The 19,215-nt window shown below is 53.3% G+C and overlaps 1 protein-coding gene across 2 annotated transcripts in view; it reads left to right on the forward strand.

Moving 5' to 3' along the window:
• Positions 1-19,215, forward strand: part of EPHX2 (epoxide hydrolase 2) — a 99,593-nt gene that overhangs the window by 69,016 nt on the left and 11,362 nt on the right. For both annotated transcript variants that reach the window (XM_075923324.2, XM_075923325.2), the window contains 3 exons: positions 12,054-12,128; positions 15,998-16,043; positions 18,185-18,287. In XM_075923324.2, coding sequence (XP_075779439.2) covers positions 12,054-12,128; positions 15,998-16,043; positions 18,185-18,287 — 224 coding nt within the window. The remainder of the gene's footprint in view (positions 1-12,053; positions 12,129-15,997; positions 16,044-18,184; positions 18,288-19,215) is intronic.

The raw sequence follows: 19,215 nt of genomic DNA on the forward strand, positions 1-19,215 counted from the left end.
CCCAGTACCTCCTGCACACCTGATTGGGGCGGGCAGCAGGCACTGGGAGGGAGCGGGAGGCTCTGATTGGTGGGAGGGCTGGAGGGGGAGGAGCTGATGGGTCGGGGAGGAGCTGATGGGTCGGGCAGTAGGCGCTGGGAGAGAGCGGGAAGCTCAGATTGGTGGGAGGGCTGGAGGGGGAGGAGCTGATGGGGCGGGCAGTAGGCATTGGGGGAGAGTGGGAGGCTCTGATTGGTGGGAGGACTGGAGGGGGAGGAGCTGATGGGGCGGGCAGTAGGCATTGGGGGAGAGTGGGAGGCTCTGATTGGTGGGAGAGCTGGAGGGGGTGGAGTCAATTGCTGGCAAGTGGGTCTTAATAGCTAGCCCCAGGGTGAAAGGGGTTTGGTACCTCTTGGGGGCTGGGAGAAGGACGGGCTGGGAGCAGAAGTCCTGCCGGGACAGTCAAAGAGCAGCTCCCTTTGATGGGAGTTACAACCCCCAGGGAGGGGGAGAGCGGTTTGGCTCTACTCTGGGCAGGTCGGCATTAGAAGCGGTACATTGGCGCAGCGCGTCCTGTGAGGACACTGGATACCAACCGGCGAGCGTCTCCTGCCGATAGAGCGCCAGCCAGGACAGCGCCCAGGTCTCTGGGACTTGCGTCGCGTTCTCACATCCCTGAGCCGACGTCAGTTAGAGTGACTTGAGCAGCCGTGTAGACCTGCCCTCTGTTTGGAGCAGGGGAGATGGCCGCTAGCTTCGTCCGGCCTCGGCGCATCCCTAGGGTGCAGCCTCTCTCGACAGCGGCTAAAAACCCATTCGCACACGCCTCTCGTCGCTAGGGGCCCGGCGTCTGGGCTGGGCGGAGACTGGCGTGTGTGTCTCCGCTGGCGGAGGCAGAAAGCCAAGCCACGCATCGTTGAGAGCATGGAGGAAATCCAATTAACTGACTTAAACTGCTGGTGCGTGGCAAGTTTTCCAGCCTGAATGCCATCCCGGCCAAGCCTATTCCCTTCTCACTTTGCCTTTTAAATGATAATTAGGCAGATGGCTCCTGGCTGGGTTTTCCGCCCAAGTTGCCGCGCTGGGCTTTGCTCGCCACGCTCGGCAGGCAGGCGAGGAGACAAAGGAAGAACAGGCCGGCTGTCTGGTGCTGTCAAGATACGAAGCCACTCCTGCCCTGAGCCAAGAGGCCTTGGCGGAGGGGCTGAAAGGGGATGTTCTGAGCCATCGGGAGTGGCTCAGCTGCATGGGCCTTGCCGATGAGATTACAGAGTTGGATCTCTCGCAAGGGACCCGGGATGGAATTTGAGGAGGGGGAGGCTATGGCTATGGTGTTGAGTCCCGCAGCAATGGGAGGTGATGGTACAGGGAGGCTGGAGCAATGTCTAAAGTGAGGGTGCTGAGAGCCATTGACTCAAACTGGAAACCCTGTATACAGCTCCTCCCACCCCCCTAGTGCCAGGACCAGTGACTGTGGGGAGGTTATAAAGCTGCCTCATTTCCCTGGAGGATTAAGGAAATCTTCCAGGGTGCTCTGGGTCAGAAGCGGAGGGAACGACCATTTCAGGACATGACTGACCTGTGATTAGTTGGGAGCTACTTTGCGGAATGGGGTTTTAAACGGTGTCTTTCTAGCGTGCGCCAGTGGGATCTGCACAGAGCAGCAGCTGGGCTGCATAGGCCCCCGGTTTGAAACCCCTGAGTCCCCTGAAGCTCTGAGTCGTCTTTCTGAGCCAGGCAGATGAAGCCGTGCGCTGTCCCCAGTGGGTTTCCCGTGAGCTCCTCTTCGCTGGGCTTGAGTGGTGGAGACGGGGTGCACAAGTGGAGTGCGGACGCCGCGTCCCGGCTGCTTCCGCACATGCAAGTGGGATGCCTGCGTAGGTAACGAAGCATCTGACTCTGCATTTGCACCTGGCCTGCAGAGTGCTCCCTTTTCCATTCATACAAACGAAGGCCGTTCTCCCGACCGGAATTGTGAACAGCAGCGAGCGCCATGTTCCCCAAAATCCCAGGATGTCCACATGGCTTAATGAATAGTCGTTAGCCACGTGATCAGTCCACGCCTGGCGCGAGGAGCCCCATCTGGCATCCTCCGGTGTTACAATTCAAGACCAACCGTCCTCTTTCAAGCTTGGATGTCTGGCAGGGAGCAGCTCACCAAGCCAGCTAGCACGGTGTAACCTTCCTCTGCCGTAAGTGGCTGCAAGCGGGCCGAGTTCTAGTCCAGCAAATCTCAGGTTTGAGCGGAAATCGCAGCCTGGCCTTTGTAATAAACTCCGCCCGCGTGCGGTCTGCCTCCCGGAGTTCAGTCTCCGTATCGAGCTGGTGCCGATGTGTGGGCCCCGCTCCTATTTCAGCCCTTCTGCGGGCGTGACACCAAACGAGCCAGGGTGGAGCAGGTCCAGACAGAGCAGTAGTTGGCTGCTTTTTTTAAAAAGTGGGGGGCCTCGCTGTGAGGCCTCGCTGCAGTGGGCAGGGATGGAAATTGAGCTGAGTGTTCGCTTTAGCAGAGCGATGAGCAAATCCTTGGCATGAGGCATGAGCAGAGTGCACAGCTCTGAGGGAGCACCCCTCCCTTTGGGCCTGCAGCACCCCCCCTTTCGGGCCTGCAGCACCCCCTTGTTGTGGCAGTCTTGGCAGAACCAGGCCTCCCAGCTCTGCCAATGCAGCTCAGTCCTGCAGCCGATAAGATTCCAACCCGCCCCCCGCATTTCTGCCGACCTTCTGATATTCGGATGGGGGTTCCCTGCACAGGTGACAGCTCATGGCCCTTGATGCACAACCCCCCTGCTATTCTAGCCCTGGCCTGCCCCTCCTCTCCCTGTACACCAAAGCTGGACCCGCACAGGCACCGACTCCACGGGATCTGGAGCTGGAACACCTCTGGAAAAAATAGTGGATGCTCAGCACCCATCAGCAACTCCACAGAATTAGCTCCTCCTCCAACCCAGCCTCACAGCCCTCCCACCCACTGGTGGGTCCTGCAGATGAGCTACTTACCCTCCCTCCCAGTGCCTCCTGCCCACTGCAATCAGCTGTTCAGCAGCACGGCGAAGGCATGGGGGGGAAGAGTTGGAGTGGGAGAATGGGGGAAGGAGTGGAGGGGAGTGGGATGTGGGGCAGAGTGCGAGGATCAAGCTTCCCCCTGGGAATGGGGGAAATCGGTGTGTCCGTGTCCCAGTGACCCTGGGTGCTGTATGGTCTACGGGCACAAGGCTGGGAGTCGGACAATCTGGCAAATTGCTCATGGCTCCCAAGTTAAGCTGCAGTTTTTGAAAGAGCCCCCGGGCAAGTCAGGCTGGGATTTTCACAGGAGTTATGCACCGGCCTGCAGGTCAGATGAGGGCTGTGTGAGATCACAGGCTGCAGGGTTCCCCGGCTGAGGGGCAAGGGGGGGGCTTTCCTTTTCCCACCCCATCGTGCAAGGGGTCCATGGGTAGAGGGAAGCTGAGGGCCGGCAAGGCAGCAGGCCGGGGGCAGGACCATGAGGTTAGCACGAGATCTGCAGTCGGGACAGGCTGACCGCTGGCTGCTCATCGCAGAGCGCCGGGTGGGGGGAGCAGCCGCTCTGGGCAGAGCATGTCGTGAGCGCCAGCTGATGGTCACCGGCTGCGGGGAATTGCATTGCCGCTGCGGCCTCCGCGTGCGCCTTCCGGGTGGGTGGCTCCGGGCAGCCGTTCCTTCTGAAGGCAGCTTGCAATCTGGAGGGGCAGAGAACGCGCTTTGAAGTCGGGTCCCGCCAGGCAGTGACCGGAACGAGGAGCGCGGCAGAGCGGCTGGCGAGCCAACGCGCTCCCTTTGAGGTGGCTGGGAGTGAATTTGTTTTATCGGGGCTCATGAAAGGGACAGATGGATGGTGCTGGCAGGACGCATGCGGCGCCAACCTTTCACAGAGCTCGCTTCGCGCTCGCTAATCCTTCTCCCTGCTTCCCTCCCCCACCCCCCGCTCCGGTCCCGAGCCTGGCCCTGCGTTTGCTAGGCAGGCTCAGTACTCCTGTGCGGGCACATGGGCCTAGCTGGCGCCTAGCAGGAGCGCCCCCAAATGTGTAGCTGCCTGCTGTGCTGGGAAGGGTGCCCCGATTGCAGCTGGAGCTGCCGGGGGGACGTGGTCGGTGCTGGCTCCCTTCTGAGGGTGAGAAATGGGGGGGGGGGGTTCTAGGGCTTGTGGGTCTAGCACAGGAGTCTCAAACTCATGGCCCACGGGCCATCTACAGCCCGAGCGGTCTCAGTCTGGGTTGGGAGTCCCTGTGGCCTGGTGTGTGTGTCCGTCCCTGTCTCCCAACCTCTGCTGCCTTCCTGTGCCAGACCCTCCCCCCCCCCGATAATCCCTGAGGCCACATTCCTTGGGGAGGGTGTTCAGAAGAAGGGGGATGGGCAGACAGGGGTGGAGTTTGGGGTACAGGACAGGGACACACACTCCAGGCCACAGGGACTCCCGAGCTGGATTGTGAAACTGTTCGGGCCGTCGATGGCCCGTGCACTGTGAGTTTGAGATCCCTGGTTTGACACGTCTCACCCCCAGCAAAACTCTGGTAACAAAGCGAGGAGGTAACACATCTTCAGTACAGATAGCCCAAGCTCTTTGTTGGGGGTCACCCCAAACTACCCTCGTGCCCCCACACAAATCCCTTCCCTATGAATGCCAGGGTTGTTTCTGCTCGGGATAGTGGTCCCCCTCGCAGGTGTTGGTCGGAACTTGTGTAGGGTTGCCAGATACTTTCACAAAAAAATCCCAAACATGGCGGAGAAAACATTTAATTGAGCCAAAAAAAAAAAATTCGCTGTGCCTTTAAATTCCCATACTTCCTGCTCCCTGCACCCCCGCCAAACATGGCAGGGGAGAAATGTCCAGTATTTTCTGGGTTTTCTTTACTGCTCAGAAGGTGCAATTACGGTACTGTCTGCGCAAAAACTGGACACCTGGCAATCCTAAACCTGCACCTGACTTTTGCTTGGCCTGGTAGCCCAGGGTAGGATGTAGGCTAAACCGCTCAATGCTGATAGCCTTCCAGTGCCTTCCCACAATTCCCCTTGTGTGTGCCCAGAGGGCCAGGCAAGCTCTCCCACAATTCACTGGGAAAGACTCCTCAGTTTAGGGCAGCACAGAAAGCACATGGAAAACACCCCTCCCTCCACGTCCGAGCAGCACACACGTGGAGGGACACAGCAGCAGCGGATCGCAGGAGCGTGGGTCCGGCTTTGTGGTGTGGCTGCCACCCCTAGGCGAGGCTGAGGTTCGATCCCTCAGGCAAACTTAGCAACAGAAGGAGGGAGCATTTAACAAGAAAGCAAAACCTCAAAAGGGGCAGGATACAGTCTCAGGAAATGCAGCACCAGCATCTCCGCTTCAAATGAATATGCACATATGTTACTTGCTCCCCTCTGATAGGCTCCTGCCAGTCCTGCAGTACAGGACACATTGCAAAGTCATTGTGGAGCGAGGTTCTCTCTAGCTTCCTTCTTATTTGGAGCAAGGCCTGAAGGGGCATTTGTGACCGTCCCGTCTACTCCCAGCAATCCCAGAGCTCTCTGGCCTGTGTCAGCCAGGAGAGCAGACTGGACATCTACATATTACAGGGCTGGGTAGCGCTATAAAACCCTAGACCAGTCCAGAGGCTACAGGGTCACTGAGATCCTGTATAAATAGGATTTCTGGATGCAGGTGACATAGTCCCAGGGCTAGCTGCACCTCTGTCCCATCTGTGCTCTCTTCTAATGCACCCAATCTGGCATCAGGCCATGGGTTTTTACCTCTCTTTGGGTGGGATCCTACAGTTTTCCAGACCTCAGGGTGCAGCATCCTGGGATGCCCTGTGCTTATGCAGCAGGTCCGGCCCCTGCTCTTCTTCCCTGTGGGCGCCTGTGACCAGTGATGAATAGACTGGCCAGACAAGCAAAATGTAATGGAAGGCTCGCAGGATTTTAAAACACACCCCAAGGAAGGCCTGACATCTTCAGACCCCCATCAAGGCTCTGTCTGTTCCCCCAAACAGAACCATCCCCCTCCTTACAGAAAGTCAGTGTTAGTCAGCCAGAAATCCTTAGTCTTCTCCTCCAGGGCTCTTTTGACCTGCTCTCCAAAAGCGGTTTGGTGAGCCCTGCAGGAGGTCGGCCGTAGAACATCAAAGCAAGTGGTTCTTGTGTTGTTCCTTGTTAGTAGGTGGATGCTTTGCGTTTCCCTGCCTTTGTGCAGCCACCTTCCTCTTGAATTAGTGCCATAAATTCACACAGTCACTTCGCTTACAACAATCGGGCAGATGTACTCAGCGTGTCATCTTTCATACATTAGTACAAAGCAGCTCCACTGTCGTCATACAGTTTAGTTTTTCTAATTTTTCAGCTGATTTCAGCCTCTTATCTAAGTGTCTGAAAGACTGGCACTTAGCCGTCTCTTTTGTTATATGTGAAACAGCATGTTGTCCACACAACTTGAGTTCCAGCCTTGTTGACCAGGATCCATGCACTGGCTGCACTCTCTGTAACACACAGCCATATGGTGCTCGAATACTAGACCACAAGTGCGCACCTTTAGAATATCTCAACACATTTATCTCTTATAAACTTTCTTTCTAAATAGCCTCTTGTGTGACTATTTCCTGGGCTAATAGGTTTCACAGTAGGCATTGTTTTCTGATCATAAGCCTCTAGTTTAGTTTTATCCCTTACTCGTAGGTATAGACTCCACAGTAATGGGTCACTCAAGCCACTTTCTCTCCTGCATTTGTTTCAGATTTTGGCAGGTGGCTGCTCTGTTTTCCCCACAGTAGTTAGTGAGCTGCCAGACTTTCACCTTGTAGTAGTCCAGGTCTGTCCTCATAACCATCTTGGTTGCTCTTCTCTGATCTCCCTCTTCTATCCTCGTGCCTGAGTTCTGATCATGCCAATAACTGTGGGAATCCAGTGAAGAGCAACAGAAATGAGGCTGTGTCTTCACGGGAGAAGGAAAGATGGCCTGGTGGTTAAGGCAGGGTGCTGTGATCATGGTTGAATTCCTGGCTCTATCACTGATTCCCTGGGTGACCTTGGACATGGTCTTTCTCCTGTAAAATGGACATAAGAACTTTTTCTACCAGCGTCTGTCTATCCTGCCTGTTTAGATTGGAAGTAGTTTGGAGCGTGATGTCTCTTGTGCATATGTACAGTAGGGATGTGAAAGTGTAACTGTTTACACGGTTAACTGATAAGCCTGGGCTCATTGGTTAATGTGCATGGTTATACACAGCTCCCTGCCCTGCTACTGCTTCTGTATCTAGTGATCTAGTGGCTAGCATGTGGGCCTGGGAGCCAGAGTTTTCCATCGAGTTCTTGGCGCTGTCGCTGAGTCACTTGGCCTGTGCCTCAGTTTCCCCTGCTGTGAAGTGAGGGTAGCAAGACCCAGCTCACAGGCTGAGTCCCTGGTGCTCTTCAGCGCGATACATGCCAAGCTTCCTCTGAGGCTCAGCTGAGCCTTGAAAGAATTAAGGACTTGCCTTGCCAGCCGTCCTTCACCAAAGCCAGCTGTGCACTTTGCCCCCTGCAGGAGGCACAGCCGCGCCAGTGTCAGTAAACACCCCACCCACATGCCAAATATCCCTGCACCCGTTGCTTGCTAAAATAACACCTCCAGCCTGAAACAAATGCAAATAGGGCTGTGACAGGCGGGATTGATTGTTCCTTGCCGGGCGAGGCTGCGTCAGCCAGACCGTTTACATTCTGGCTTGCTGCCAAGCAGCTGGAGGGCGAGGGCCTGTCGCTGATTATTTATTTCTCCTCGAAGAATGATTCCAAAGCTAAATTAAATTACTGCGCCTTCCCTGGAAAGCCTGCATCAGCGCTCAGCTCCGCATGCACCCCGCTGCGGCTGCCGGCGCAGCTTCTCTGGGGAGCAGATACGCTGTGGGGAGTTGGGATTCGGATGCTGATCGCGCTCAGGACTGCCTGATGGGTCCAGCTTTCCATAAGCAGCATCGGGAGGAGCTTAGGCACTGGAGTCGTGCTGCTGAATCCCGGACGTGCAGGGACAGAGGTACATGTGCTTGTAGCATCAGGCCCTGAGGCTATAAGCCTTTGGCCCGTGTCTGAGCCACTCAGGGCCACCCGAGCGCACACACGAATGTGTCCCCAAAGCGGAGCTTCTCCTGGGAGTGGCTGATCAGGCTTGTTTGATGGCTCCCATTCCGGATTGGAGGCTCCAGGTTTCCGAGGGCACATCTACATTGCATCGGCGCCGCTGCACTGCCGACACAGGAAAGCATCTCGGCCAGCTTAGCCCCAGTGTGGCCAGCGCTTAGATCAATGTCTGTCGCTCAGGGATGTGTCTTTCCCTCTCCCCTGAGCAAATGACGTGACAGCGGCTTAAGTAATAGCGTAAAGCAGCTCCGAATTAGGGACGTTACATTTTGTTTAATCAGCAAATCAACTAGTCAATGGAGCTAACCCCGCTGTGGCTCTGCCTTTTAAATGTATTTAGAGCCTGCTGGCTCTGAATGCATTTAAAAGGCTGACGCACAGCAGGGGGAAACCCTGTGCGAGCTGGAACAGCTGATTCCCGACTTCCACCGGGTCCCCCCACTGCACACCAGCCTTAAATGCAAAAAGGCTGGGGTACAGTAGGATGACCCAGCGTGAACTGGGAATCAGCTGTCCGGCTCGTGCTGGGTCTCCTTACTCCCCCCCCCCCCCACTGCACTTCCATCGGTAGCGACCACTCTGAGAAGAGGGTGCCGACGGCTTTCTCGCAGGTGGGAGCAGATAGCTCAGGGTTGCCGTGCGTGTCAACGGCAGCATGATCCAGCTCAGATGAGACGGAAACCCACGGCAGTTGTGGTGATCAAAGTGCTCGCTGGGCTTTTCCCAACAGCTGAGCAGTTACCCCCTTTGCCCTGGGCAACCTCCATGCTAGGGAATTGCGTTCTGCCTCCTGGCATTGACCCCCTTACAGGATTCTCCATGTCCTACCGTGATTCTGGTGCATCGGCGCGGCGTGCTGCCTCTTTCCATCCCAGCCCTGGCTACATTTCAGAGCGGGCCAAAATGATTGCTTTGGAAACGGCTTCTACAGGCCGTAAAGTTCTTCTCCTGGGAATTCAGTGCAATAAACAGCCTAGTACAGAGGATCCTCCAGACCCCCCCCCCCCCAATCTCACTAGAGAGAAGCACATGCATCTTTCCCTCTCTGGTTGAAAAGTGGGTTTCTTTTTTAATATGAAGAGTAACGTTCCAGTGTTGTCCCTGGCATTGCTCGCAACTACAGCCTCTTCCTCCTCCATTGCAGGCTGGCTCTTGTAGCCTGTCGTATGTAAAGTGATTTCCGTAATGTTGCATGACCCCACTGTGGGTTTGGCTCTGGTGTGTCCAGTTCCACACTGATCAGAATGGAAGTCACCTCTGCTGCTTGCCTCAGATGCACACACTTGTCCCTGGGAGCACACACAGACCAAAGGTCGTGACCACACGAGCAGTCACATACCTAAGGTTTAGTCGGCTTTACAAGTTTGATGACTGTTACGATTGCCCAAGCATATGGAAATGCGGTACAGACCTTTGCACAAGTTACAAACATACTCACGTCCTTGGCACTACTAAGGTCTGGTGGTCTCTCATGGCTTGAGCATTTGTAGAGGGATGGTTCCCTTTGGAGCAGTGTTTCTTAAACTGTGTTCCGCAGCACACCAGTGAGCCACGAAGCAGTCGGAGGTGTGCCGTGGAGAAAAACAGTTCAAAATGGCCTTCCTTAAAGGGGCAGGCGACCTTTTTTTTTCCTCCGTAACTTTCCCCCGATCTTTTCGGTCAATAAATTTTCCTCGGTCCCCTTCCCTTCTCTTCTCTCCCCCCCTCCCAGCAACACACACTTTTTTGGGGGGGGGACCTCAACAAAAAATCCTTGGTATACCTCATTAAAAAAAATTGTTTGGTGTTCCTTGGTCTTAAAAAGTTTAAGAAACACTGCTTTGGAGTGTCCCATGGGAAGCTAAGTGTCCCCATTCTGGGCATCACCTTAAATGATTCTGTTCATACCTTCATTCTGCGTGCGATCATAAAAGGGTCAACCCTCTTTTCTCTCATTGGTCTGAGTCCCCTGGACACTTAAGGGGCTCCCCATTTTCTATAGGCTGGGTAAATTCCCTTTGTTCTCATTAGCACTGCTCCACAACCTGTATCCTGTGGTGAAAAACGAGTATTTTTATGATTTAATAATCATCTGGGAATTTTGCACAGTAATGCCATTTGGTACCTCTTTCCCATGGGATTGGGGCATTTGTGTCATCATTTCGTGTCTCCAACGCTAAAATAGTTAAACTAAAAGCAGGCAGGCCTCAGCCTTACAGACCTTGTGTTCCAGTTTTTCTTCCTTACATCTTATACAAGAGTTTTCTACATACAGAGCATCTGATGCTTTAATAATCCTACAACTTTATTCTAATTAACATACAAGGAATATATGTACTGTTGATTAATCATAATGTCACACAGTAATGGATAAACTCAAGTCATTCACTGCACGCTGCAGGACAGATCCTCTCATTGCTTTTAACCCTCTTTCCTCCTTTTTGCAGTACATGTTGAGTCACAGCGGCTACGTCTACACTGGCATGATTTTCCGGAAATGCTTTTAACGGAAAAGTTTTCCGTTAAAAGCATTTTCGGAAAAGCGCGTCTAGATTGGCAGGACGCTTTTCTGCAAAAGCATTTTTTGCGGAAAAGCATCCGTGGCCAATCTACATGCGCTTTTCCGCAAAAAAGCTCCGATCACCATTTTCACGATTGGGGCTTTTGCAGAAAACAAATCTCTGCTGTCTACATTGGCCCTTTTGCGCAAAAGTTTTTCAGAAAAAGACTTTTGCCCGAACGGGAGCAGCATAGTATTTCCGGAAAAGCACTGACAATCTTACATGAGATCGTCAATGCTTTTGCGGAAATTCAAGCGGCCAGTGTAGACAGCTGGCAAGTTTTTCCGCAAAAGCAGATGATTTTGCGGAAAAACTTGCCAGTCTAGACACAGCCAGCAAGTGTGACTTTCCTTACTGGACTAGGTAGGCAACCCTTGCCTGACGGCCCTACGAGTTGTCGGCACTGATGAAGCTGTGGAGAACTGGTAAAAAATCACCCAGCTCCAAAGCTGATTGATCTGTTCCTAAGAGCATCTGGCTTTCACCCCAATGAATTCTTTTTTAAATAGGTGCTTCATTTTAATCGACAGCTTGAGAGAGTGAAAACAGAACTGAAATAAAAGCAGGGCCATTCAAGTAGTCCCAGCCGACAGCTCGGGCTAGTCAGCAAATAACCAGTCCAAAAAGCTGGTGTCCTGAACTACTGGCAGGCTTCTGCAGGGTCTTAAAGCATCTTTAAATGTCACAGTCCCTCCTCTCTTTAGGGTGTTGGTTCAGATCCTGCCTGTGTTGGTGGCAGGAAGGGGATTGCTAATGTGTTATTGGAGCCTTTCATCTTTTAGGTAACCAGCTGGAGTGCAGCTCATTTGGATGGTGACCAGAAGTTTTCACAACTGATGTCTGTTCAGTAGTCCCAACATTAAATAAGTGTTGTTTTTTTGGGGGGGGGGGGTGTCTTAATCTAGCCCATAGCAGCTTGGTGTGTATTACAAAACCACTTGTCCTGTCTGGTAGCGGGGATGGCATTCTTGTTGGCCGCTTGGGTGCTGATTTCTGCTCTGCCCCGGATTTAACGTCGCTCCTCATGGGTTCTCAGTGTTAACGCCTTACAAAGCGGGTGTGTCAGCTGTTTTGCCAGGCCTGGGCGAGACCATCTGCAGGGAGGGGTGGAGGGCCTGGACCAGGGGCACTAGGAAAGCCTGGGGATGTTGTGCTGCTTCTGCCTCATGCTCCGTTTCACGTACAGCCCTCTGGGCTGCGTTCTGCTCTGGGTGACTAGAGATAAAAGGGCTCGTGGCCCCTGATCTCTCCGGTGCCCTGATCATAGGAGGAATGTCCCCCTCCTTGCAGGGCTGGTGAGGACCGAAACACCCCCTTCCTGGGAAACCGGCATCATGCTGCCCTGCAGGCCTCTGTGCCCGAGCCGCCCGCCAGGTCCTCTTGGGAGAAAGCGCGTGAAAATGGCTGTTGCTGTTTCTCTTTCAGGGCGTGGCTGAGGCCGAGCTGGAGAAGGACCTGAGCAGGACATTCAGGATCATGATCCGATCCATCCGGAAGGAGGTAGGGGCGGGGCATGTGGCTCGGCCGGTGACTGTGTGTGATCTTTGCACCATAGCTGGGGTCCTCAGGAGGAGACAGAGGCTGGTGATATGGCCCCTGCCTGTACCCAGCACTGAACCCAAACAGCTGTGGTGTTTGTGGCCAGGGAGTTGTAAAACCCTGAAGAGGTGGCCTTATAACCCTGAACACGAAGGTACACAAGCTTAACTCTCTGCTCCCATCTCTCTTACCTGGAGAAGCCAGGCTGAAAATTTGGGGCTGGGGGAAAGGTTTGGCAGCCAGACTCAGATGGAAGTTTGGTACCTATCCTCATTACTTAGCATCCCACTTTGCTCTTCCCTCTGGCTCCTCACCTCACAGGACAGGGACTTGAAATGTTAATGCAGGGCTTGAGTTCTCCATTGCCCATTGTAGTAGCCCTCTGCCCTGATATTTGCTCTTCCATCCAATGATGCTAGGCTTGCTGGATGTTTGGAGAACACTGCTGGCATTTACATCGTCAGTAGGTTTCAGAGTTAACGTGACACTTTGAGATGAACACGGTGTTAGTTCACACCTCCTTTAAACCCAGTATTCTGGGCTGTCTGCAGATTCAGGCAGAGCCTTGGTTTACACCCATTTCAAGTTCGAAAGACTGTGTACTCGTTTGTAAGTGCTTGGGATGTACTTTAAAGAAACATAGTCCAATTCTGCCCCATGCCATGGGGCTGAGAATGAGTGGCGGTCCCAGGGCCTTGATCGTATGAACACTCGACAGGGGTTACAGCATGACTTCCTCTCCTTCACTGAGCACAATACAAAGAACTTCATTAACCTAGAATGAAGGCAGTAAATATTTATCAGCCGCTGCAGGGCAAAAACCCCTTATAGAGTTTTATCATTTCAACCATATCCAAGTCTGGGCAGCAGAAGATTCATAGTTAAGGGTTTTTAATTCCGGCTCGGCTATTCACTCACTGTGCAGCCTGGGGCGGTTTGCCTGACTGCAGTTTGTCCATCGTCATTCATAATGCAGGGATACTGGTATTTACCTAGCATACAGCGTAAATCCGGGGGGATGCCGGGGAGCCACATGCTTCAAGCAGGGACAAGCGGCTGATCACGGCTGTTCCTTGGCTTGGCTTGGCTTCCAGGCCTTTGCAGTGCCAGTGGAATAATACTCCATCCCTGATAGCTCTGGGCTTGACCGAAACTCTCCCACGGGAGTGTGGGGGTCTGAGGAGCCCAGTGGGGCGTTTTCCATCCTAGAGGAGAGCGAGGGTGGTCCAGCAGCAGTGTGGGATGATGGGGGCCAGCTCATGAGTCACTGGGATCCCCCTTTGCCCCAAACAGTGTTGTGCTCAGGGCCAGATTCACACAAGTGGGGGCCCTAAGTGACGCCAAGTTTGAGGCTCCAGAGCATTACCACAAACACGAAATTTCGTGATTTTTTTTAATTGAGGCCCCTCAGAATCCAAGGCCCTAAGCTGCCGCTTTCTTAGTTTGTGCGTGAATCCGGCACTGATCACGCACGGCTTGGGCTGGCTGGCTTCGAGATCGCTGTCATGCCTGTTCTGAGCCAGGCGGGTGAGCGAAGTCCTGGGTAGGACTGGGCCAGCTCCTAAAATCCAAGCAGCCTCATTACAGCGCCTGGGTGCTCAGAGCGAATCCTGCTGCTTTGGTCTGCCGGTCCCTGGCCCCTTGCGCCAGAGCGGGGGCAGCTGTTTGGTAGCAGAGCTCAGTGAGGACTCAGGGCGTCACAAACACCCCTGCTATGAAGCTTTGGAGAACGGTTCTACAGAGTGTCCCACGGGTTCCCTGCAGCCGTCCCACCACGCCGAGTCAGCGGGATGAGCCACTCCCTGCGTGGCTGGGCAATTAACCAATGACAGGAGCCAGAGGGGTAGCCGTGTTAGTCTGAATCTGCATAAACAACGAGAAGTCCTGTGGCACCTTATAGACTAACACAGTGGTCCCCAATCTTTTGGGGCTGCCGGGCGCCCGGGGGCGGGGCCACTCACGTGCCTGGGGGCGGGGCTACACACGCACCCGGGGGCGGGGTCACCCATACACTGCATGCCTGGTGCCAGCGCCACCCATGCGCTGCACTCCCTGGGCCAGTGCCTCTCCGGTGCCGAACACCCAGGGGTGGAGCTGCCCATACGCTGGAACAGCCCATGCACTGCATGCTCAGGGGCAGGGCCACCCATGTGCTGCACACCCGGGGCTGGCGCCATCCCTGTACTGCGTGCCCGGGGGCAGGGCTGGCCCAGATCACTCGGCGGGCGCACAGAATTGGCCTGATGGGTGCCGTGGCGCCTGCAGGCACCACGTTGGGGACCACTGAACTAACAGATGTATTGGAGCATGAGCTTTCATGGACAAAGACCCACTTTGTCAGATGCATGTCAGGTCCTGGCCACATAGGGAACTGCTGCCAGAGGGATGTGCCAGTCGGGAGCTCCACAAAGTGGCTCTTTGCCCACGAAAGCTTATGGTCAGAGGTAAACAGGATGAGGTTTAATAAAGAGAAATGCAAAGTGCTCCACTTAGGAAGGAACAATCAGTTCCATACATACAAGATGGGAAGCGACTGTCTAGGAAGGAGCATGGCGGAAAGGGATCTAGGGGTCATAGTGGACCACAAATTGAATATGAGTCAACAGTGTGATGCTGTTGCAAAAAAAGCAAATATGATTCTAGGTTGTATCAACAGGTGTGTTGTAAGCAAAACTCGTGAAGTCATTCTGCCGCTCTACTCTGCACTAGTTAGGCCTCAGCTGGAGTACTGTGTCCAGTTCTGGGCGCCACATTTCAAGAAAGATGTGGAGAAATTGGAAAGGGTACAGAGAAGAGCGACAAGAATGATTAAAGGTCTAGAGAACATGACCTATGAAGCCAGGCTTCATGAACTGGGCTTGTTTAGTTTGGAAAAAAGAAGATTAAGGGGGGACATGATAGCAGTTTTCAAATATCTAAAAGGGTGTCACAAGGAGGAAGGAGAAAATTTGTTCCTCTTGGTTTCTGAGGACAGGACAAGGAGTAATCGGCTTAAAGTGCAGCAGGGGAGGTTTAGATTGGACATTAGGAAAAAATTCCTAACTGTCAGGGTGGTCAAATATTGGAATAAATTGCCAAGGGAGGTGGTGGAATCTCCCTCTCTGGAGATATTTAAGAACAGGTTAGATAGACATCTGTCAGGGATGGTGTAGACGGAGCTTGGTCCTGCCTTGAGGGCGGGGGGGCTGGACTCGATGACCTCTTGAGGTCCCTTCCAGTCCTATTATTCTATGATTCTATGATTCTATGCACCAGTAAATGTCAGCCTATAAGGTGCCACAGGACTTCTCGTTGTTTAACCAATGACCGCGCGTTTCAAGCCTCGTTAGCTTCCTGTCCTGGTGCAGCCTTCACCGGAAATGGAGGCAACGGCTTTCACAGGGAGCCTGCGAAGTAACCCAACCCCCGCACGGGGCAGATACAGAGGTGGAATCACTCGGAAAAGGAAATGTGGGGATTTGTCCACCTAGTAAATTTCATGCCGGTGAAAGGTGCCGGCTGGTGTTTGATCCACTGATGAGCCAGGCCCTATATTTAATATCAGCCTGTCAGGGGACAGACCGGACCTGCATCCTCCCTATGGCCCCACCCACTCTCAGCATGCCTTTTGGATCACTTGAGCTGTCTGACTTGCTCTCATGCCCTCACACCCCCTCCCCAGACCCTTGCCCCTTAATTACTGCTCAGCCAAGCTATATGCATGCAGCTCTTTGACTGCACCAGTCCGTGGAGCTGTGTCATTGTTCCCATGGGTTTCCTCTGCGCTCCCCTCTGGCCAGCTGCCCTGGGAGTTAATCATGTCCCGTTAATTAGAGCCACTTCTCTTTCAGGACCACATGCCTGTTCCACTCAATGTCACCAATGTCCGAGAGCGAGGTAAGAATATGAAACTGGGCAGATGGGACGGGATTTGTTACCAGTTCCCATCATCCCCCAGCCTTGTCGTTAGTGGCTCCGGTGACTCTTTCTTTAGTGATGCTTCAGATACTTGCCAGAGGGGGGGAGCTGCTGAGCAATTCTGGGGGCTCCCTTTCCCCTGCTGCAACCTCACGAGCAGCCCTACAATAACAAAGGGTTGGGCTGCTTGTGAGGGTTGGGCTGTGTGAGCTGTCCTGTTGTAGGGCTGTTCAGTGGATGAAAGGAAGCCCAGGAAAAGAGAAGCAGGAGAGACTAAGGGTGTACAGAGAGGGAGGTGGACAGAAAGAAGCGTTGAATTGTCCTACAATAATGCAACCCTACAATAACACCAGCATGGAGGAGACCCTGCAATGACAAACTGCCCAGCGTGGGGGCAGGGAGGAGAGAGATAAGCCTCAAGGCAGAAACAGCTTTTCTTTGCAGGCAGCGCTGGGTAGATCATACACTAGGCGAGGGTGGGTGTGGTGAAATATATTAGCCATTCCGAGAGTCACTCTGGATGCTGTCTCTTTAATTAAAAGCCGGGCAGCAGGAGGGAGGCCCGAGCCAGCGGGATGGAGAGAAGCGGCTGGATCTTCACTAGAGCTCCTGAGGCCATCTCTTTGAAACTCCAATCTTCTTCCTTGGGTGTCTGCCCTTTCTTAAAAATCCACTTAGGCAGCGCTTTGTAATCAACTCACCCACCGACGCGCACTGGAGACGGATGCTATGAATAGCAGGCGTGCTAAGCATTCGTTCCACTGCTTCAGCTGGAGCTGCATCCTCGAAAAGGGGAGGCAGATGCCTGCAGCAACCCCCAGGAGAACTGGAGGGGCATAGGGCCATCTAAAGGAGACCGATGCCTCGGTCGGACTTACAGTTGGCTTAGAAACCAGCCTGGAGCAAACCTGTGTGGATTTCAAGTGAGCAGCTTAGCTGGGTTCAGCTGAAACCTGTTCTCGAGCCCCGACGCTGAAATACAGGCATTTGACACTGAAAGAAAGCAGACACGCAGGGAAATGGGACTGTCGGACCCTCCTTTGGGATCAGTTTGACTGTCTCGGTGTAAATTCCACTCTGTGTTCTACCAGTGTCGTGTTAGACCTGCCTGGGCTGCATGTGACCCTGGGCAGGGATAAGTACCAGGACAGCAGGCTGGAAGGTGTAGTGAGTTTGTCAGGCCCAGTAGGCATTGCTGTTACAGACCAGAAACCCCCTGGCCAGCTGGCACCAGTGGGCCTCTGTCACACGGACGGTCACAAGCTCCTGTGTGTGAGGTGGAAGTGCCTAAATAAGCAGTGATGCTGTCACAAGCACTGAGCACCCGCAGGTCTCAATGGTGCTTCCACAGAGGAGGATGCTCTTTTAGCTGCTTAAGTTTGGGGTTAAGAGCCTGTACTCCTGGGCTGGTATGAAACACCCGCTGCCACAGGGCTCATAGCGTTATAGGGCTGGAAGAGACCTCGGGAGGTCATTGAGTCTAACCTCCTGCCCGTAGCAGGACCACCCCCAACTAAATCATCCCAGCCAGGGCTTTGTCAAGCCGGGACTTAAAAACCTCTAGGGATGGAGATTCCACCACTTCCCTAGGAAACCCATCTCTCCCACCACAACTTGAGACCGTTGCTCCTTGTTCTGCCATCTGTCACCACTGAGAACAGCCTCTCTCCGTCCTCTTAGGAAGCCCCCTTCAGGTAGTTGAAGGCTGCTATCAAATCCCCCCTCACTCTTCTGCAGACTAAATAAGCCCAAATCCCTCAGCGTCTCCTCATAAATCACATGTGCCAGCCCTCTAATTGTTTTTGTTCCCCTCTGCTGGACTCTCTCCAATGTGTCCACACCCTTTCTGTAATAGTGGGCCCAGAACTGGATGCAATACTCCAGATGTGGCCTCACCAGTGTGGAATAAAAAGGGCTAATCACTTCCCTAGCTCTGGTTCCCCTATCTCGGCCTAAATCCCATTAATCAAGCGTCACCTGGTTTTGAAACTCAGCACGGCATCTGCAGAGGCGCTTTGCAAACCATAAGGCCTTTGGAGCCACAGATGCGGGGTCATTGGCAGCCGGTTCTGCCCATGAGGTTGCGTAGTCGATGTTCTCACCCTCCTCTCTCTCTGCAGGAGGGCTTCTGGCTGGCTTGCCAGAAGACCCAGCTCCAAGCCAGATCCTAGCGGAAGCAGATCTCCAGTACTTCATCCAGCAGTATAAAAAGTGTGGCTTCAGGTAAGCTAAGCTGAAGAAGGAAGTAAGAGTCTGGTGCCGGAGAGAGGGATTGCCTCGGATGTTCCCATGGAGGCTGTGATAAGGCCATTGGCTGTTTATTTGTGTCAGGCCTGTTCCCCACTCTGGCACTCCAAGTGCAGAAAGTGAGGGCCTGCTAGAGGGTTTCAAAACCTCGCCTCTACAGGCACGGGCTACAAAACCTTCCCCCCAGAATCATAATCCACAGATTCTGGGAAATCACTGGCACCATGAAGTGCTTTTTATCCCTAAAAACCAGGGGTGAACGCTTGAAATCTCCCCCAGGGTACCCCAAGCTCTTTTGCTCCAAAAGAGCTTGAAAAAGGAAAAGAGAAAAACAATCTGCAGTCTCTGGTAGCTGACCCCTCAGTGGGAGGCATGCACATACACAGACACATCTTCCAGGACACAAGAATCAACTCATCCCTGTCAAAAAAGTGATTTTATTACAACACAAAAGATAAACTTGAGGAAGCAGACTTGGTTGCAAGATGTTACAAATAAAAACAAATGAAAAAAAACAACAGAGAAAAGTCTGTGGGTACGATGCAAGATAGTCAGTGTGGAGGAGAGGCATAGATTCACACAGAGCAATTCAAACCAAACCACAAAATAAAATAAATTACCCTGAACGTGACTGGATTCACTTTTTCCTTTTACTTCTCATTTTCTTTGTTCAGTCCTCTCCCATGCCCTGAATTCCTTGGAGGCATGGTAGTCCTGCCTGGGTTTAAATCTTTCAGTGTCTCTCAACCTCTAGAATAGTAATAGAAATGTAGCCGTGTTAGTCTGGTGTAGCTGAAGCAAAATGCAGGACTCTGTAGCACTTTAAAGACTAACAAGATGGTTTATTAGATGATGAGCTTTCGTGGGCCAGACCCACTTCCTCAGATCAAATAGTGGAAGAAAA

This window comes from Pelodiscus sinensis, chromosome 3 (assembly GCF_052426305.1).
Source record: "Pelodiscus sinensis isolate ZL-2025 chromosome 3, ASM5242630v1, whole genome shotgun sequence".
NCBI lineage: Eukaryota > Metazoa > Chordata > Testudines > Trionychidae > Pelodiscus > Pelodiscus sinensis.